The sequence below is a fragment of the Drosophila serrata genome, unplaced genomic scaffold (genome assembly GCF_035046125.1).
Source record: "Drosophila serrata isolate PLE 108 unplaced genomic scaffold, ASM3504612v1 contig_184, whole genome shotgun sequence".
Taxonomy (NCBI): Eukaryota; Metazoa; Arthropoda; class Insecta; order Diptera; family Drosophilidae; genus Drosophila; species Drosophila serrata.
The window spans coordinates 2,828,303-2,850,068 of record NW_028257082.1 but is presented as its reverse complement, the minus strand read 5'-3'; the positions used below and the strand labels follow the sequence as shown (position 1 = coordinate 2,850,068).

The window sequence follows — 21,766 nt, the reverse complement described above, 5'->3', positions numbered from 1 at the left end:
ATCCTTCGTCCCGCACTTTAATCACTAACCACTTTTTCAGATCCAAGCACAACTTTCTTTGGCATTAACATAAATAATAAATGGTCCCTAATGCAATTCCGGTCGTTTGCCAGGCTAGGCAGGGATCAGACAATAACATAAACACTGCATTTCCAAGAAGATTCAAAGTTAATAGTTCGCTAAACAGAGTCCTGGCTGGAGGTCCTTCGACCACATAAATTTCGCATCCAAATCAATAACTGAAAGCTGAACTGGGGGTGCCGTTGACATCGGCTAGTGTTAAAGTTAATAAATTGTGGCCAAGGAGGATTTATGTGCCGGGCTGCTGCCCTCGACGGCAATGACATTTCAATGTTTACATAAGGATACAAGGATGCAAGGATACAAGGAGGAGTGTGTGGGCCACTCAAAGGGTAAGGGCGAAGGTGGACGGCTGCGTGGGTGGCTGTTTGTATTAATAACCATTCTGCCACGGCGATATGCGTGACGCTGCAAAAGTGCACATAGCGAAAAGGTGTTGGTTATAGGAAAACGGAAAGAAAAACCAAGAGAAACTTGAGTTTTTCCTAAGAGAAGAAATGACAAGGAACTGTCGGTCAGCTAAGGGAAAATTCAAGCAATGTGGGATAAGCAGAGTCCATCAAGAACCCTTTGGGGACGCTCTCTGGGACGAAAAAACCTATATTCTTTATATAAAATGCTTTAAAATCATTGCATTTATTTTTTGTATATTAAAATAATTTTATTGGAATTCAAGTTAAGGGACCAAGTTCCTTTTTCGCCAGTGCAAATGTATATAACACATATGAATGTTTATTTTTGGAAGGCAAGCCCACACGCCCCGTAAAATCCCTTTGGGGCGAACCCCAGAGTGCATGTCAGCAAATCATAAAATATGTCAATCCAAGATTTTACCAAGTCATCCGACCATTAATAAAGAGGACCCACAAAAGGCGGAACAATTAAAATTTAATAAACTAATCGAAATCAATAAAAATACACGGGGACTAAAACCTATTCCTGTGGAATTTTCTCAGGCGCCTTGAGGCATGAGAAGACAAGGTTCCTGGTCGAATCTCCAGCTGACGCCTTCGACGATGTCCCTTTGAGCCCTTTCCGCTGCTTGTCTGTTGTTGTTGTTGGTGCGGTCGTATCCGTTGGTCCATTAATGACAGTCCAGGAATTGTCTGTGCTGGAGCTGCTAGGTAACTGTCTCCACTCCTCCGATGAATATACGTTGTCGTCCACAAGTGCGTTATCCTTGCTCCCGCCTTTAAGGTCATCTCCATTGACACTGCGACTGTTGAAGCAAATCTCCTGGGCGGTTCCACTGCTGCTCGAGGTCGTCGATGAGGCGGTGGCGTTCAGCAAACTTGTGATGTAATCGATGGTGACATTCGAAGTGACCACATCGAACAGGATTGAGCTGCCGATTCCCTTGGTAATGCCCAGGGCGAGTCCACTGAGTCCTGCGAAGGCAGAAGCTACCGATTTGCCAGCCGCCGTCTCAGAGCCTATTCCAGATTCCTCCAGAGCATTGCGGAGTTCTCTCTTCGTCAGAGGTCGCAGGACCAGGCGACGGCCTGTATTATTGAATTTTAATATATTTTATATAAATATTTCGAGCTTCTGTTGGTTTTTTATGTATAGGTTTAAGGTGAACCTATAGTATAGAGCATACCTTCCACCCCGGCAGTTATAATAATAAGTGAGCAAAATATCCAACTCAAAAAAGACTTCATCGTGACGATCCTTTCGATCAGAAACACAACTGAAGTTGCAAATGGGTTATGCTCAGTTTTATCCGTAGAGAAAAGCCAAAGAAAGTTTAAAACTTTGCATATGCAAATTTTTTTTAAATAAAAACTTTTGATCTCTAACCTGGTAGTGACCCCAAAAGAGGTTTTATTCAACGCATTGCTGCATTGAATTATTATTCGATATGCTTAATATATTCCATATAAAGTATAGTATATATATAGAATATATTATAATTCCCTTTCTGGATTATGTAATATAATGCATTCAACTTATTTCTTTATCCCAATAATTAAATATATAAATTCGGAAGTAGTTGCAGATATTCCCTATCATTCTCATCAGTAATAAAGTCGGATCACTTCACAATTAAAATTTAATTGGCTAATCAAATTCAATAAATAAATAAATAATCTTAAAATTACACTACGCTAATCGTGATTTTCTGCCTTAAAACCTATTCCTGCGATACTTTCTCAAACGATTTGAGGATCGAATAGGCAGTGTTCCTGGTCTGATCTCCAGAAGGCGCCTGCGACGATATCCCTTCGATCCCAGGACAATGCAGGTGACTCCACTACTGGGGCTAGTAGTAGTAGTCCCAGTTCCGCTAGGAACAGAAGTAGAAGTACCAGTTTGTCTCCACTCTCCCGAAGGATATACGCTATCGTCTACATTTATATCTTCGTTTATATCATCGTCGCTCCTGCCATTAATGACATCCCCGTCCACACTGCGACTATTGAAGCAGATCTCCTGGGCGGTTCCACTACTAGTGGTGGAATTGGCAGTGGAGTTTAGCAAACTCGTAATATAATCGATGGTGACATTCGAGGTGACCACATCGAACAGGATTGAGCCGCCGATGCCCTTGGTAATGCCCAAGGCGAAGCCAGTTAGTCCTGCGAAAGCCGATGACACGGACTTTCCAGCTGCAGATTCGGAACCAATTCCAGATTCTTCCAGAGCATTACGTAGTTCCCTCGGCGTCAGAGGTCGCAGGACCAAGCGACGAGCTGCAAAAGGATTGAAATCGAAAGGGGATTAATACTGTGATATATTCAATATCTAAGTACATCCATGCAATAACCATTCTCCTATTTGGAAACGTAAAGTAACTTAACTTAGACACATTAAATTTCAATAAAGTATGATGGAATTTAAATTTAACAGGCAAAGATTTGGCCTTTTAAGCGAATTATCTGTTTCTTAGCAAGTTATTCCTATCTATTCATTAAGTATTATTATTTTCGATTGAATTTTATCTCTCTGTCCTAATATATCATTTAAATTTCTATTCAAATCTTCTCTCTAGATTTTCTGCAATAATCTACTTCCTGTTTTTAATATCGATTTCAAGCTAACAACTTTTTCTAACCGCGACTGTGTTCCCTCACAAAATAAAGCACCCTGTTTACTATAGATCAACTTTCACTACTAACCTTCCAAGCCAACGGTGATAACTCCGATGAGGATAAGTAGGCTAAATGTCAAATTCCGGGACAACTTCATCTTTATAAAGATCTTTCACAACTGACACGGCCAGCGAGTTCTGCGTCACTTTTATGTGGGACGAGTAGCCCCAAAGAAAGTGCCTAGTTTTGCATATATGCAAATTCCCATTTCCAATATCTCAAATTCCTCCAAAAAAAAAATAAAAACTTTGACCTCTGACAAAGTGGCGACCCCAAAACTGGTTTTCATATGCGATACATTGAATAATTTCATGCCACGCGGTAGCCAAAATTAATATGTTGTTCTTAATTTGCAAATTCGATTTAACTTGGGAGAGTAAACAATCTGCTTTGGAATATTATTTCCCAGGTCAGGAATTAATAAAATACAAACAGAATATATATTATATTAATAAATACAATGAGAAAAGTTAATCATTTTAAGTACTCTTAATTAAAATGGAAACTCTTGAGTTTTACGATATTCTGATTAGAATTAGTATATATTATATTACATATTATATTATTATTATATATTAATTGTTTGTGTAATAAACTATGCAAGTGATATCAGTACTAGAGCTTCCCGTATTGAGACAGATCTCTCTTAAGGATGAACCACTTGCCGGGACACTGCTCTCAGCTCAGCTTCGGTGATATTGGCAGTGATGACGTCATATATAATCACACCTGTCAGGGCTTTTCCCAAACCCAGTGCAAAACCGGTGAGGGCAGCAAATCCACTGGAAACAGATCGACCCTCGGGCAGAGATTTTTCCAAATTCCTAAGCTCCGTGGCACTCAGCGGACGCAATCTTAGTCGCCTTGCTGTGTGGAAAAGAAAATTCATTAGTTGATGAAAGAAAAGGGATTTAAAAGTCTCTCCACCTAAGGGATTCCATTTGCAGTTAAGCAAAACAATAAGCCCCACCAGGAGCAACTTGTGGCTGTCGCCCATCTCGCTTCGATGACTTGATTTGACCCAACCTCCTCACCTCCATATTGATTTATATGCCAGGCCCGGCCAGGTCTTTAGAACTCATTTGCATAAACACTAATCACTAAACACTGACAAGGCCCAAGCAATCAGTCACTCGGCATGTGTCTAAGTCTCGGAGTCGCCACAAAAGCAGGCAGATTTCTTTATTTTTGTTTGCTAATCAAGCACTTTCACTTTGCCAGATATGAATATGGAAACATTATGGCAAATGAGTGGCGAAGAAGGCGAAAGCAATCTCGATGGGGGTCACCGCGATTTGCATTTTGCCGCAGATATATTCTTTGACCTGCCCATCGAGCCGTGTCACAAGGTGCTCCTCATCCGCTGAAACCAGAAACCCAGAAACTGGTCTTATGTAATGTGACAGCACATTTCTCCTCGTTAGTGTCCTGCATTCTTTTTGTAAATCCTTCACAGATACCCTAAAAGGGATTTTATTATTTTGTAACTTATATTGGTATTATAATAGTGAAAGAGATTTATAAGTTAAAATTTCCCAACTGGTTTCGAGATAATATTTGAAAGGTTTAAATAGTTATCAAACTGTAAATAAGGAAAATAGGTATTAAAATCATAAACCGCATTAAATTTAACCATTTATCTTAGACTTACTGCCAATACCCTACCCTTACATTTATTCCCAAGTCCCGACCAAAGGGTATTCCCAGAGAGATTCACCCAAATCAAAGCCTCGAATTCAAACTCTTCTTATGGCTTGTACTCCTTGTGTTGACTATAAATTCAGATTTTGTGGCTCGGCGGAAGTATTAAGCTGATTTTATGGCTTACAACTGCATACTTAAATCTGTTTCCAAGCCGAGAAGGAGGAACTGGAGCTCCGAGGGGGGAGTGTGTGTTGTCTATCCCATTTGGCAAGCGATACGCAGGCGGTCCCCGGGTGCACTTTTATTTGCCACGTACAAGTTGTGAATGGCCGGGCAAAGTGGCGCATAAAAAGTTTTAGTTGCAGCTTTCTCAGACATTTGCCTTTTAAAATGGCTTAAAGCTGACATCTGCCAATTTGTGGTGAAGTTTCTGGCCGCCCCCCGAGGCGGGGGAGAAATCTGATAAAGATATGTTATTTGGAATAGAACTTTGCCGAGGCTATATTTGGCGGACACTCAAAGTGTCAAAGGAAGAGCAGCTGTGCGGCAACAAGTGACAAATGCAAGGGCAGGCGGCGAATGCCGAGCTGTCTGCGCACGCGAACAATGCCACATCGGCAGCATCATTAGCATCAATATGTAGCGCCTGCATTCAGCCACCGCACCCCCAAGACCACCTTCCAAGCCTCCAGCATCCAGCATCCAGCATCTCTCTGATTTACACCCTGGCAGCGGGCGTTGCGCATAACATCATTTGCAGCTCATTAATCAGTTCTGACACACGTCGAGCCCCAGCATCCAGCTAACAACAACCGACATGTGGCAGCCAAGTTGCCGTTTCCCGGGGAACGTGCAACATAATCGGCTTGCCTGCTGCCTCGAAGGCAACTCCTTGCCTTGTGGCTGGAGTGCCCAAAGTGTGCATAAGGTGGATCACATCAATATATTGTGTTTCACATAATTAAAATGTATTTAGATTAAACTCAGGAAGCGGATCGGGATTCAGATTACGCCTCTGGCCTGACCACAATTCTTTTTAATGGGATTTTTTTTTGCAATATTCTAAAAACACTCAAAAAAATACAATAAATATAATTATATTGATAAAGATAATGATATTTATGATATTTATATATTATTATTTATCTATATATCTCATACGGGTAACCAGATTGAAGTGCGTCAATATCTATGCACTTTCCTTTGAAATGCTCGCCCAAGATCAAAAGTTGAATGTCTTAGAAGTGTTTAATTATCAAGAAACTATGTTGAAATTGGTTAGTGCATGCAAATGACTTGCTAATAGACACTCACCTGGAAAGCCAATTTTAAAGGGTTACTACTAAATGTTCACAAGGAGACTCTATTTGTCTGTACTGACTTCTCACCTAGGGAACCATTAGCAAATGAGTTACTCTCCCTTTCAAGGAACCGTAAAAGAAGGGACACCAGTTTGGAAAAGTGTTATTAAACACTCTCCCGGAAGCCATACTAACTCTAATAATGTGAAATTTTAGTTCTCAGTGTATTCAGTCTCTTTCGTCTTCATTTAAATTGAGAAGTCTTTGTCAAGGCCTCCCCTCTCTGTGGAAATTCCACAGATAAAACTAATATACTCTTGATTTCGCCCAGGATCCCAGCCCTTTTGCGGAATGCTGGGATCTCTGCCACTTGGAAGCGTTGTTGCACGCTCTGGTCGCGAGGTGAGAAGCTGCAACACAATGAGCAGGCACCATAATTCCATCGTTTTTTTGCGTGTTTTATGTGGCATGGTTGAGTGGATTTTATGCTGTGCGGCAACAGGAGGCGAGAGTACCGGCATCAAATGAACATGCAACGCGGAAAGATGCCGGCCAGATAGCGGAGAAGGAACAGGCGCATATTTCAACGGTTGGGCGAGATAAAGCAGCTGCGATGATAACCCTTGACTATAAATACGTATATATGTATATATATATATTTAAGTATATATCTGAATGTATTACGTTCGCATAAAGTTTATGCATAACACAATTTATAAAAGTGCCGGAGAAAGGAGAGGAGTGCAGTTACTTGGGGGCCATTTGCTCGTTAACATTAAACGCCTTTGTGCAGAGGAGCGTTATCACTGCTCCTTGATGGGCAGACATTCGAGATGTTGATGGGCGGCCGACGCTTAAGGATGCCCGATATATCCAATCAATGCAGGCCCATTGGCTCGGTTATGGCCAAATACGGTTATAAGTTGCATCAAACTTGATGGCTCCATTGCGACTCTGCCCTTTTTATTTATGATGCGATTTATGGCGCAGCGAGTGGCATCCCATTCCACTTTCCCCTTTTTCGCAACCCCTCCAACCCATTTCCACGCTGGGGGTCACCGCCTAATTGTGAGAACTGGAACATGCGTGGCCCGCTTTTGGGAACAGAACGCTAGTTAGCTTACCGCCATAAATCATTCTTTATTTCACTCACGCACACCAATCCTCAAGCCACAATGAATGGGCCAGGACATTAGCACCTTCTTGGCCAGCAAATCAAGTCCCAAGTTCGGAGTCCTGCGTGGGCAGTAATTAATTATGGTGTTATTTAATTTAATTGTGAGCGGCATTAGGAGGCACTCAGTCGGGCAAGTGCCTACAAATGGGTTCCTTGCCCTTCCGACCCTCCGGGGGCACACTCTTTTAAACTAATGGAAAAACACACTTGCCACTCAGAGGATTTTATAATCAATAGTTAAATCTATAAATGATCTATGTTGAAAGCAGCACTACAGAAATAACAAACGATTATTGAAAATAAACAAACATGAATTGAGGTGAAACATAAGCAAATGTTTATAAGTATAACGAACTTAAATGTATTTAATTTTAAACAAGTGCTTACTATTTCTCTAATGTAGCTAAATAATAAATAATAAATAATTAACTTTAAAGATAAAACACAAACGGGGGAAGCTACTCTAATGATAAATAGATAAATAATGAGAAATAATTAGCGAGAGGCGAGGTGAACTCAAATTAAACTTATGTACAGAAAATCATATAAATGATTACGGTCTTGAGATTGTTATTATGATATTCATTTTCAATAGAGATATAATTTTAATAAAAAACTAAAAACAATGGCAAACGATCAAAAGTTTCTTCTTAAACTCTCTGTGCGTTGTTAATAATAAAATAAATAAAACTAAAAGAATAAATAAATTAGGTATTCAAAATACTTCACTTTACCTCACTTTTGCCATAACACACCTTCGTAAAAAGGGTTATTGAAAGTGTTACATACTATACTATTTATATAGGATCCATCTATCCTTTTTTTATAAACATGGCTAACACATTCTAAACTCGATTTGGCTCGCTTATTGCCCTCAATCAAAGCTCGTTTGGCCTGACACGGAAAAGTTGTTGTTGTTACTTTGCCCTTTGGAGTGTCAAAGCCCGAACCGCTGACAACGGAATTTTGATGGGGGTCATGTGGAAAACTGGCTGGGAATTTTCCCCATTTTTCCTATTACCAAAAAAGGCCTCTCCAGATATGTTGGCATTTTAAATTAGCGTTAATTGAATCCGTATGGGCGGAGATTTGATTTCCCTTTTATTTTTTTGTATTTGGTATCCCGGTGTTGTTTTACTTTTGGACATTTCGGCGAGTCAATCACTCAGTCAGCCGTCTGTCAGCCAGGATATGTGTAGAAAAGTAGAAAATGAGTGGCTAGTGACAAGGACAAATGGTCGAAAGGGAGGAGGAGGAGCTCCTCCACTGGACCCAAGTCAAGTCCAATGAATCCCAACCAATTGTATCCGATTGGATTTGGTAATTGCCATTGTTAATGCAAATGTGGGCGCATATGTTACTATAGCTATGCGTTGAAGCGAAATGCGATAAATAATAAACAAAATTGGGAAAAAAATACATAGTAATTACAAGGGCATACTCTAATCAGAAATAAGAGTCTCTTCACTTTCTGGAATTAAGTTATATTCACAGAGTTCTAATGCAGTTTGAACAGAGCATCCAGCTTCTGGCATGCAGTTAATTTATAAAATATATTTCCTAGTTAAGCTCCCAAAGGTTAATCAGCCAGAAAATCAACAGTTGCGCATAAATAATTTCGGAATCGCATTCGCATTTATTTATGCCCGTGTGTGTGTGTGTGTCCTGTGCATTGAACCACAAATGTGCAACAAACAATTTATTAACTCCGTTCGGTTGTCATTTGCAACCATTTGACGCTCCTCCGTCCTTCGTCCGGACGCAACCTAATTAATTTTACACTTCTTCCCTACTGGTCCCAGTGCTCTGGCTTTTTCTTTCGGGAATTTCATAAATATTTAATGCAAAATAATTAACAGACGTGAACACTGTGAACGAGAGCGGGCCAAGGCGATGATTGATTGCCTCCCGCTGCCGTTTGGACAATCATAAAATTTCCGTTAATCAAGTTTTATTAATTAAAGCCAACAAAATGGCCAACCGATGACGTACCTTCCCATGCCAACTGTAAATCAAGCCGGATATCATCTCCGAACTGGCCCAATTCGGAAGGGTTGAGCTCTGTCACCGGGTATTAACAGCATTTCCCAACTTGGCCAGCTTGGCCATAATCCCTTGGATTATGGTATTTGTTCTGACAGCACTTTCACAGTTGCAAAAATTAAATTATTTTCCCTTCACCAGTTTATATAATATAATAATAAAAGCAAGTAACTTGCAGCCGCAAAACCAATCTAATTGAAATTCAACTTTTCAATTGAAATGTCTGTGTTTTGTGCCAGGAATTGTTTTTTGTTGAGATTCATTTATATTTACTTAACCGCGCGCACCGAGATTGGGGGAAATTGTTCATAAATTAGGAAAAGCACTTGTCTAGAGTTATCACAAAAGTAATCGTGGTAATTACTGAATTACTTTAATGGCCCTTAAACACACGCAAAGGTGTGCAGCCATTGCACACACTGAGAGAGTTTTGTGTAAATTTAAATGAAGTATATATCTTATATATCTTTTCAAAAAGGGATTAATTAGTCTCAAATTCTTCTACGACCTAACAATATTTTCTGTGCTCATTTTAGTATATTTGTTCTAAGACTTTCAAAGAGACTTTCAAGAGTTTCCATTTATTATTTCAAGTGTACCTCCCGCCTACAAAATTACAAATTCGATATCTGTGTTAATGTAAAATATGATCAGGCTAACATTTGGATTAAACCTGAACGTAATACCTATTACAATCAGTTCATATCCCTCAACCGGAAACAATGGCCGTTCTGTACTTCTTCCGCGAACCGGAAACGGTCTACGACTGTGCCAGCTTCGTCTGTGGCCTCCAGTTCATGATGGGCTGCAGCGGCTTCAGCGGTCGAGGATCACAGTTCAGGATAAGTCCTTGGCGCAGGATTTACTCCTGGGCGGTTACAGGTCTGACATTACTGGGTCTCTTCGGTTCCCTGAGTGTCCTTTTGGCCGTCGATGATATCCGAGAGCAACTAAGACATGCAGATAAGCTGGTCCTTAGCATCGCTGTCCAGGAATTGGCATTGTCTACATTAGTATTTGTGGCCAGTGTCGCATCCTTGCAATTAGCGGCACGTCGTCACCTGGGAATCTACAAGAGATTGGCCGCCTTGGATCTTAGGTTGATGCGGGACTTTGGTGCTAATCTCAACTATAGGAAAATGTTGAGGAAGAATATTGTGATTTTGGCATTGGTCAGTGGATTATACTTGGTGGCCATCAACAGCGCCGCCTTTCAGGTGGGCAGTGGTCACAGAGTTCTCTTTCTGATCTCAGCATTTTGCTATGCTGTAGTCACGGGTGGACCCCACTTTACGGGTTATGTGCACATGACTCTGGCCGAGTTGCTGGGCATCCGTTTCCGGCTGCTGCAGCAGATATTGAATCCTGGTTACCTAGAGTGGCGCTTCCCCCAAAAGCAACTGAGGGAAGTGCGCATACGGCAGGTGGTGGCCATGGTCCAGGAATTGCTAAACCTTGTCCAGGAGATCAATGCTGTCTACGCTCTCAGCCTTTGGTCGGCCATGGCCCATGACCTGGCCATGAGTACCAGTGAGCTGTACATATTGTTTGGACAGTCTGTGGGAATTGGAGGAGCTGCTGGTCAGCAGGATGAGGAGGATGAGGAGGAGGAGCAGGGCAGCAGCTATCGAATGCTCGGATATGTGGCCCTCTGCATGGTCACTCCACTCTACAAGCTCCTCATTGCGCCTTTTTACTGCGATCGAACCATTCGCGAGGCCCATAGATGCCTCCGTCTTGTGGAGCAACTGGACAACTGGTTTCCCCAAAACCCTTCGCTTCGTCCTTTGGTCGAGTCCCTGATGACCTGGCGAAGGCAGGCCAGGATTCAGTTCACCAGCGGCCTAGATGTGGTTCTCAACAGAAAGGTTATTGCTCTGGTAACCATATTTTAAATAAAAATGGTTATATTTTATTTTTATGGTTAAATATTTTCAGTTCATCTCGATCCTGGTCAACTATTTGCTTATCCTTATTCAGTTTGCCATGACCCAGAAAATGGGTGAGCAAATCGAACAACAGAAAATTGCATTGCAGGATTGGATTGGTTATTAAGAAGAGTGTTAAGGAACATTTAGCGTTGAGAATAAAATTTAGATTAATACAGAATTTAAAATTGTTTTAATAGGAAAATATTCAAAAATAGGCTAATAAACTTCACAAGTCTCCCCATTTTATATTTAAATTTGTTTACTTCTGACCTTTGGATGCCTTAAAACTCCCCTGGACCCGTAGGTATTATTTATCCGGCACCAAATTAATTTACTGCGAGTGGCTCGTTAACATGGAAACTCCATAAATAAGTCAGCTCCTGCTGCCAACTCCCAGTTGCAGGCATCTTGTGCCCAATGTCCACTGTGTGGACTGCACCCAGGAGAGCGTCGACTAATGATTATTACGTTTGTCGTTTTATTTTATTTGAATTTTATGTAAATTTCCACCAGGGGGATGACCCGGCCAGTCGCCAGGCAGGTAGGCAGTTTTATCAATGCAGTCCATGTCCAGGTGAAAGCCTCCAAAGGAGGAAGGTGTGGAATACACTTTCTATTGATTTTTTTTTGTTGTAAGTCAATCAGGAATGTGCCAAGGTGAAAATAAATCAAAAGGAGTTCTCGGTAATGTCAGAGGACTATGGAATGTTTGCTTCTTTATGGGAATCGGAATGCGGTCCGGCTTGCGCTTGTTGGGCAACCATTTATACATTGATTTAATTTCGAAAATTACAGTTGAAAGATTCGCAGGAAGGACGAAACTATTATGGGTATGCCGCGTGTCCCACATGACTGTTATTACTTCAATTTATGGCACACTGACTGAATGGGAGACTTTGTGTATTTATTGGAAGGCGATGGCGATGGCGATGGCAATGGCGGCGGCTGCTTTTATGCTCATCGTTACCATTGTCCTGGATATGACGCGTAATTGAATAATATTTTTTCTCCCCTCACATTCCTTTTGGCTGTATTCAAGTAAATTCGTTTGGCAGGACTGCAATCGTCGTCGTTTATAGATGTACATACACCAATGCTCGGTGCCATATAATTTGCAATAATTACCAATGGCATTACCCACAACTTTTTGCCTTTCAAGAAATGTGTTCGGAGTTATTGCATGTTACTAATTGAAAATTGATTGCACCCACTAGGTTCGAAATATAATTACGAGAATAATATTTGACCCAATAAAACAACCAATAGCAAGGCTATGGAATATTTTGTGTTCAATTTGTCGAGATATAGAGATTTTACTGGGCATTTTCTACGCATTTACTTTGCAGGCAGGCAGCTTTTATTTGAATTCAATAAAGTTTGTTACTAAAATCATTGTCTTTTAAGTGTTTTAAGGTTTTACTTAAAGATGATATATTTTCATTTAAGTCAAAATGGTTAATGAAATATCAATGCTTCATTTAAAGAACCTTCTTAAACCTTGCATGATACTTTGATAATTAATATCTCAAGTCTTTTCTACTATTATGATAAATCCCAGCAACATCTTGCTCTCTATAATGACCGTATAGCTTCAAGGACCTCTGCTCTACCCATTGTCAGAGGGGGCTTGGCAAAGCCTGAAAAAGTGTAGAGTCCCCCCCAGCTCAGACCAAGCTGACAAGCTTTTGTAATGTCCAAGCCAAAAACTCATAATAACGTAACCCGCTTTACTTAACTAACTCATTTAAAAGTTTCACTAATAGCATGTCACACATGCACGGCACCGGCAAAGGCACATGGCGTGTGCTTAGCCCAATTAAAATGTGGTCAGGGCTGAAGCTTTTACAACTCTCGCGATGCCCGCATCAGCTGGAGAGGATGGGGTGGAGAAGGGCTCTGAGGATGGGGATGAGTCTGAGGCAGCATCTGCTGCAGCTTCATGCACAAAAGTCGCAGCAACAATGCTGAAATAGTTGAGTTTTTCAGCCACTCCTCCTCGGCCTTTACATTTTCCATTTTCCATTTTCCATTCTCCGGTTTCCCATTTACCATTTTGGAGCTTAATTAGCAGACTTGGCAGGCGGCAGGCGGTAACGTTTTTGCATTCGCCGGTCTTAACTGTTTTCGCACCTGCATGGGAGAAGACAATGGGGAAACGCAATGTGTTTACACCCAAGGATAATGCGAGCTGGCGCAAATTAGGGTTAAGTTAAGCTGACAAAAAGGATTCATTATAATTATGCGGCCCAGTGACTCTATAAAGAGAATCCTTTATTCGAGACCCACATGCAGAGTAATTTGTCAATAATATGTTTAAATGCCTTTCCCTGGAAAATGCTTAATTGCAAACTATTAAATGTATGTATTGTTTACTCATTAACTATTAAATGTATTCAAAGATATTCTCTAAACTTGAACTAAAACAAAACCATAAATTATTTGCGTTCTATGGCCATATCGTTTAATTACTTTTGCATGTTTGTTCCCACTCCATCTTGAACTCTCACTGTCTGTCTATATATCTGCCTGCTTGTCAAGTCAATCCACATTTATTTATTTGCATAACTTCCACTTAAAGTGTCAGCCAGAAGTTGAGATACATGAATCTTCGCCATGTTTGCTCAGCATTTGACAGTCAAACAGAGAGGACACAGAGGCGGCAATGGGTGGTGGTGGCAAGTCGGCTCTGGGCCAATTCATATGCAAATATAATAGTTTCGTTACTCTTTTGGGGCAAACATTTAAGCATATATACTACGTAAATATGTATTTGCTGGCAAATATTTGAGGCAGTGAGTTAATCAAGGACCAAATGAAATATCACGCATACCACCCGTGAGCACAGCGATATGCATAATTGATGGACAATCAATTAAATCGTTGTCGCTAAAGCTCCCTAACTCTCTGTTTCTCACAAAAATTATATTATTAGCATTATTAGCATTTCTGTGCATTAAAAACTTATTGTCTTAAAAGGAAAATGTCTAGCTTAAACTCCTTATTCAACCAATAACAACTAAGACCATAAAGCACTGATTAAACAGCACATTTTAAGAGAAAGACAAAAATATCCTAAGGTCCTGACATTCGTACTGTCATTATTCCTTAAAAGTATGTTCTTTTACAATTAAACAGAGTTATTACTTTCATTACAATATCCTTCAAGTATCACCTCTATTATTGCTTTAAAGAAACTCAAATATTAACCTATCTAAACTATGTTAAGTACCTATTTACTTAACACCTCGTTGGAAATTCCCTTCAGGACCTTCGCAATGCCTTCAGGGACACTTTGATTCGGTTGCAAATCCACTCAATTAAAGCAATTTCAATGCAATTTCAAACGTCTTTGGGATATGCGTTCGGGTGTATTTTGATTTAAAAATGCATTAAGTGCGAAATGTAGCCTGCTGCAGTTGCATTTGCATTTGCATTTCCATTGTCGCCCACACTCACCGCCCTCGGCTTCAATTCCTAATGAGGCCAGACACAAACATTTGCCCACGTAATAAACATTTTACGACTGCCACCGTAGGAGTGTTTATTTATTCAAATGCATTTAAAATAGCATGAAATGCCATAAGGAGGCGACACTTAACGAGCCCAAGACGAGTCCCACTATATATACATACACACTACACATATATTGTATATATAAATACATATTCACATATATATCCTGATCCCAGCGAGACGAGCACGCAATCAAAGACGACGAGGGCAGCGAGAACTCTTCAGGCTGAAGCATTCGCCATGTCGCAGCGTAAACACTGAAGCCTCCTTTCACTCAGGGCAATGTCAAGAGCACCTGGCCCACTCACACGTGCTAAAAAAGGATGATGATGATGAGGAGGCGGAGGCGGACCAGGTGGGACAGGTGAAGCTGGAGCTGGGTGCATCCATTAATGCATTTACTAGTCTCCTTCGCTGCTCGCTCATTTTGTTTGCACAGTCCAAGCAAACGACTTTACAAGTGGCGCAGCTGCAAGGACATGGCTCAAAATAACACACACACACACATCAACGTCTAATTCAAGTGCAAAGAAACAAGCAAATTACAAGCATTTTGCGCATTCTGCCTAAGCAGCAAAAATGAACAAGAAGAACCAAAAAGGTTAAGGGTTAAGGCCACTTTTGGCCAAGGGCCGAAAACTTTCGGCCACCCAAAGCAAATATTTCCAGCAATTTAACTTGAATTGAATAACGTCTTAAAGGGTCGAACAGGTGTCAAGGCTTTAATGCGTTCACTTGCCCTCGGGGTCATTAAGTATTAGTTTTCCTTAAACTAGAATTTAAGACAATTAAAAGGGAGACGAAAATTACCTATTTTAAATTTGAAAACTCTCCTTCTTAAGGGTTAAAACTTTGAGATGTGCATGCTTTTCTGTTTAGGAATTTTCTAATTTAATGAAAATTCAAGCTATCCCCTAAACAATCCATAGCAAATCTTGAATTTTTCAATTTAAATGCAAATATGAATCACAGCATAGGAAAATATTTAATTCAACTCCTGAAAAGAACACAAAAAAATTTCCAAGAAGGAAAATAAAATTAATAACCTTAAAATAAATAACCTGCATAACAAATAAATTTTTAAAGATTAAAGCACAAGAAATCAAATAAAAGTAGATAGCAAATATATGTATACGCACTATCTGTCTCAGTTTATTTTTTATTCCATATTTTAGTGCGAAAAATGATAAACCCAATCAGCAATTAATTACTCTTTTAGAAATTGCTCAAAACCGAAGCCTTGGTCTAAATTCAAATATCAAATATTTTCATTTACTCGATGGCATCCTTGCAAGCCAAATCCATTGATGGAGCTCACACAGACCGTAAAAATCAGTTAGCTTAGTGGTGGCAAAAGCAAATCGAACCCACTAAGCCAACACCATGAGCTAGGCAAAAGCCCTTTGGGCCAGAAATGGTCAAAAATCAGAGTGCACTGGCCAGTATACGAGTGTATTTACACCCAATGGGACCAGCGGCCAGCTGCAGCCTATCTCCGTCGCATGTGGGCACCAAATCCTGGCATTACCCCCCAAAAAATATTCCCCCATCTATATATGTATGGATGTATGTAAAGCTCGGATATGCCCCGTCGATTGTGAGTGCAGTTTGTCATGCGTGTTTTTCGCACAAAATGCGATCAGAGTCGACAAAGCGACAAGTCAGCGACGCTAATTCGATTGCCAATCGAAGGCCTCCCATTGCATTTGGGCCCCCAGCAGGCGCTGATTTAAAATAGGAAAGCATTCCGCTGGGAAACAGAATTTAGGAATAATTTTAAGCGCCGAATTTCCAGCTACTTGAAGAGCGGTATCTGAGACAAACACATCCGCCGGATGTCTGTGCCGAAGTCTATGAACAAGTCAGGTAGAAGTGAGTAGCAAAGAAATGCACTGCAAAAACACAATTTCAATGTTGTAGTTATTTTATGTGTAGATTTATTGTACTTAATTATAAAATAAATAAAAGCTGCCTCTAAAATATTGTTAAATGTAAATTTTAGATGTTTATTTAATAGCTCGCTCTGTCTCTATCTCTCAGTCCCTCACTCACTCACTCTCTCTCTCTCTTCTGCCACTGTGAATCTCTAGAGACATCCCTTACTCTCTACCTCTCTCTGCCTATTTCTAATGATATCTCTTTCTCTCTAGCTCTCACTTTCTCTGTTCTCTTCACTCGGCGACTATAAATAGAGGCACAGCCTTCGCTCCGACCTCATTCTGTCCGCAGCCTCCTCGCTGTTAACACCTTTAGTGATAGTGATAATGATAGTGATAATGATAGTGATAGTGATAGTGATAATGATAGTGATAATGACAATGATTACCCTTCTTACAGGAAGAAGCTCACTTCGATCATAGCAACCCAAAATGAAGTCACCTAGAATATTTATTCTACAGGCATAAGGCAAAGTTAACAATTTAACTTAATTATAAATTATTAACGAATATTATTTCTAACTGAGACTGACTTTGGCGCCAACTTTTGCTAAATAATTATACATTTCCAGGTTGTTCAAATTTTAGTCAGAAGCTTGAATCTAAATGAAGGAGTCATTTCCGACCCTATAAACCATATATATTCTTGATCAGCATCATCAGCTGAATCGATCTAGCCATGTCTGGTTTTAAAATAAATTTTTTCAAAATTTCATAATTTTATAAGGGGTTCGTCGTTAAAAAATTGTCAAATTTTGACAAAAAAAAAATTGAATTTTTTAAATTTTAAAACTAAGTATACAGATTTATTAGCCTTATAACAACTAGCACAAAACTACTTTCCAAATTGAAATTAATGCATTTTTGGCTTAGTTATGATATATGAAAAACTTTGATTTAACCAAAAAATGACCATAGAAAAATATCAAATTAACATATTTAAAATATTAATTGCCAAATGAGTGATTTCTATTTGCAATCAAAATCTTAATCATTAAATAATAAAACAGTTGAAGATAGCTTGCTTTCTTATAAATTATGATAATCAGATTTCCTTAACCCTTTTGAAGATACTCAACATTTATAAGAATACCAAATACTTTTGCTTAATCCACATTTTATTATTTTAAAATTGACATAATTATCTACCCTTATTTCCCTCTGTGTAAAGCTAGAGAGATAGCGGGAGATGCCAGCGACAGAAGACAAAATCGTTTTGTAATTTGAATTTGATTTTGGCAAACAATTTCGGAATGCGGAAATTGAAAGCGCATGCTGTGCGAGGAAACTTCTCCGCTTACGTAATTACAGGCTGAGAAGAGCTCTTGCTGAAAAGCCAACAATGAGACGGGACTCCTCTCCACCGGTGGCAAACTCTAAAAATACATGTAGCAACAAGCTGCAAAAGCGTTAAGAAAGTTTCGCGGTTACGGCACTTGCCAAATTGACTGACAATGCACCGGCACACAGCCAGATACACAAACTCTGGCACACACATGGCGCAAAGTTCGCATAATGGCTTAGGCGCCATCTTCTCCCTCCCCGTCCTCTCGGCATCCATTTAATTGAAGTGAAATAGCATTTTGTGTCAACGTCTCTAACGAGTGCCGCTCGCTCATTGTAACATCTGGCATACGCTGCGTATGCGCAACATTGAGCTAGCCGGGAAAGTGAAAATGTTGTCTTGTGTTGCACCGCGACCAACATGCAATTTGCAGCAAAAGCCCCGGCAAACACTCCGTGTCCTCTCCGAAAAGGGGATCCGCCAGCGGGGCAAGTGCCTGGGCTTGCGTGTGTGGTTTAAGTCAACTTTAATTGAATCGAGCCAAGATGCCGCCAGCTGGGCCAAATGCGTGCAGTTCTTGCAAAACAAATGAAATGACACCCCCAAAGCCAAAGAGTTCAACTAATGAAATTCGGATTATAGATGAACTGAGGGAAGGTGTAGTCCATTTGGTTGTTATTTTATTTAAAGGGGACTGGCATGTAGGAAAAATAATCTCCAGCGAATGTAAGTGAATATTAATGAAGTTATAATGATTAGATTTGTATTCTATTTGTATTAACCCAAGAAATATGATATATACTTTAGGAATACATATTATTTTGATTATATAAATGGGAAATCATTTAACTATAATTACTTTTTGTTGCTGCAATTAACATGGCTTTCCTCTTAACAATAAAGGAAGCTAACTTCTGCACGCCGTAGTTTGTATATCGTTGCTTTAATTAGTAAAATATAAATTATATATATTTATATTTTAAAACAATATAGTAATGCCCGCTGTTTACAATTTTAAATTCACCATTTTGCATTTTCCTCTATTGTTAACGATCGTTTGTATGGCAGCAATATGATATAGTAATCCGATTTTCATAAAATTGTACACCAAACTCTAGATTAATATATAAAGGGTATATATTAAATTTGATGAAAATCTGTTGAAAACTGGAAAAGTTATAATTATTTATCCGAAAAATATCCGATCGTTCCTATGGCAGCTATATATAAATATATGTATATAGTCCACCGATTCGCCATGCTCCGACTTGTATACTAGTTAAATTATATAGAAGAATAACTCCATAGTTTCATTGAAATAGCTTAAATTTGTTCCAAAACAAATCTTGAACATGTATGCATATAATTCCCAATTGGTTCAAACATCCCCGGAACGAAGTGACTGCTGCCGGCCAAGTCTCAGAAATGTGTTGTGTTACAAAAGTTGCAAGTCATTGTTTATAAGTGTTCAAAGTTAGTAACTGATCATACTTACTTGCTGGTCATAGATACTTATTGATCGTACTGGTCATAGATACTTAGTTAATTAATGGTCATAGATATTTACTGACTATAGTTACTTAATGCTCATAGATTCTTAGTGTTCAAAGTTAATTACTGGTAATAGATAGTTAAAAAAGAACAAAAACAAAAGGTTCAGTATGTTATATTTTTGATCAATTTTACGGATTTATCACATTTTTGTTACTAACTCAAATTCTCATTATTCCAAAATAAACAATGAGACCTTTCCTACGCTACTCAAAAAACCAAATTTTGTTTGCCTCTCTTTTACTCTCTCTCAAAAATAATACTTTCCTCGTATTCACTATCTCTCAAAAAAGTGCCCTCCTCTGCGCTTCTCAACCAGTGTACTTAAGCACCGTAGCAAACACAATTATTTTTGTTCTTCTTCTTGAAATTATAAGTTTCTAATTTGAGTTTAAATCCAACCTTTGGCTATTATAAAATCTGTGTTAAATCCCAAGGCCAACTCCGTGGCCTTGTTTCTTGTACTCCACCAAGCCTGCAGAGAGAGTGTAAGTAACAAATCATTTAACTCCTTTGGGGTTACTTGATGATCTTGAGATTTAAGAGGCTGTTTATGTGGGAATATTTAAGGGGAAGTTTGCTTTAGACGAATCAAAAAATTAAAGATGAATTGTAAACAGAGAACGATCTTTTGTATGGCAGCTTTATGATATAGAAGTCCGATTTTCATAAAACTTTGCACAAAATTCTAGATTAATTATATTTTAAACTTGATGAAAATCTGTTACAAACTGGTAAAGTTTTCAAAGTTAGTAACTGATCATACATACTTACTGGTCATAGATACTAACTGGTCATAGTTACTTACTGGTCATAGATACTTACTGGTCATAGTTACTTACTGCTCATAGTTACTTACGGCTCATAGTTAATTCTGATACCCTGAAAGTGTATAAAAATACCATAGCAAAACAATGTATATAAATTGATTTAAAAACTGTAAAGTACCGAAAACAAAATCAATTTTCGTTTGTGCTTAACGACCCTTTTCGGCAACCAAAAGTGAATCAGGCAGGATATCGGAGCTGAGATTCGGCGAAGGACGAGTGCAGCCACCATATCAAGGGTGTTGAGGGCTGAGCTGCAAGTGGGTCATATATCTGGCCAGCTGTCCTTGAGCCATTTTGTGCGCGCAATATCCTTCCGGGACCCCCCTTCAGGAACCCCTACTTCACCAAATGCCGTCACATTTGGTCAAGCTTTGCATTTGACTTATGCTTTTTACGCCTTTCATTTTAATTCGTTTAAGCCCGCAAAATGCGTGCCGCACCCCGAGGAAATATGTAAGGGTGCCACGCCCCCTTGAAGTGGCACATGTCCGAGTTGCAGCAGCAGGAGCAGCAGCAGAAGCAGCAACAGCAGCTCTGCTCCATTAAGCTAAGTGCCGTGCGAAGAAGAAGGATCCTGTGCTCACTGCAGGATATGCAATGCATTTGTCACTGCGGAATGCATTTTAGCAAATGCTGGCCACGCTTTCAAAATTACATAACACAAATACCAGGAGATGGAGCTGCAGCTCCGGACATTGCCTCACAAAAGGCTGCAACTCCTGCCAAAGTCACTGATGGTGCTACAGTTTCGGCCGGGGTACACCGAGGAAAAATATCACTATAATAACAGTAACTCTTATTTTTCTAAAACATTCTGGAAATATTTTCTATAGTCTTTTGAAGTTATAAGGAGAAAGATTTTACCCTTGGATGATGCCATATTCTTACACTCTACAACTACATTTTATAAATATTTTTCAACATCATTTATTATTTTCTCTGTGTGATGTTGCTTCGCCTTTGTATGTTGCTGTGGCGGCAGCAGCAGCAGCTGAAATTAATATTTGCACTCAAAATGCAATTTTCCAGGCATTTCCTCTCCTTTTCGGTGGTCCTGCAAGAGCCGGTTGGGTGTTGTCACTTGTTAGAGCTGCTGTTGCCTCACGTACATGCCAGCCACTTCCGCTTCCCGCCCACTCCAAATCGTTGGGAAAACCCCCCCCCCACACTTTCATTTTGCATTTTCCGTTTAGCAGCGTGAGAAATGCAACGTCGCGTAAATGAATTTGCCATTTCTCATGGCCGCAACTGAAACTGGAGACGAAACTGGCACGGAGTTGGCCAGATTCCGGGCTCAGTGGCGTGACATGACCATTTGTCAAAGCCAGGCTCAGGCTCAACCAGCAGGCAACACATATGCACACACATACGGGCATTAATA

The 21,766-nt window shown here is 39.7% G+C and overlaps 3 protein-coding genes across 3 annotated transcripts; 1 reads left to right on the top strand and 2 right to left on the bottom strand.

Moving 5' to 3' along the window:
• Positions 1-1,014: 1,014 nt before the first annotated feature.
• LOC110182877 (uncharacterized) lies at positions 1,015-1,742 on the bottom strand. The gene is made up of 2 exons (XM_020951020.2): positions 1,682-1,742; positions 1,015-1,583 (listed from the first exon to the last, which is right to left on the bottom strand). The coding sequence occupies exons 1-2, from the start codon at positions 1,740-1,742 to the stop codon at positions 1,015-1,017; spliced, it is 630 nt and encodes a 209-aa protein (XP_020806679.2).
• Positions 1,743-2,208: 466 nt separating this feature from the next.
• On the bottom strand, positions 2,209-3,279 carry LOC110182876 (uncharacterized). The gene is made up of 2 exons (XM_020951019.2): positions 3,201-3,279; positions 2,209-2,774 (listed from the first exon to the last, which is right to left on the bottom strand). The coding sequence occupies exons 1-2, from the start codon at positions 3,268-3,270 to the stop codon at positions 2,209-2,211; spliced, it is 636 nt and encodes a 211-aa protein (XP_020806678.2). The 5' UTR covers positions 3,271-3,279.
• Positions 3,280-10,060: 6,781 nt separating this feature from the next.
• Gr57a (Gustatory receptor 57a) lies at positions 10,061-11,393 on the top strand. The gene is made up of 2 exons (XM_020951149.2): positions 10,061-11,218; positions 11,277-11,393. Exons 1-2 carry the CDS (start codon positions 10,061-10,063, stop codon positions 11,391-11,393), a joined length of 1,275 nt encoding a protein of 424 aa, XP_020806808.2.
• The last annotated feature ends 10,373 nt before the right edge of the window (positions 11,394-21,766 follow it).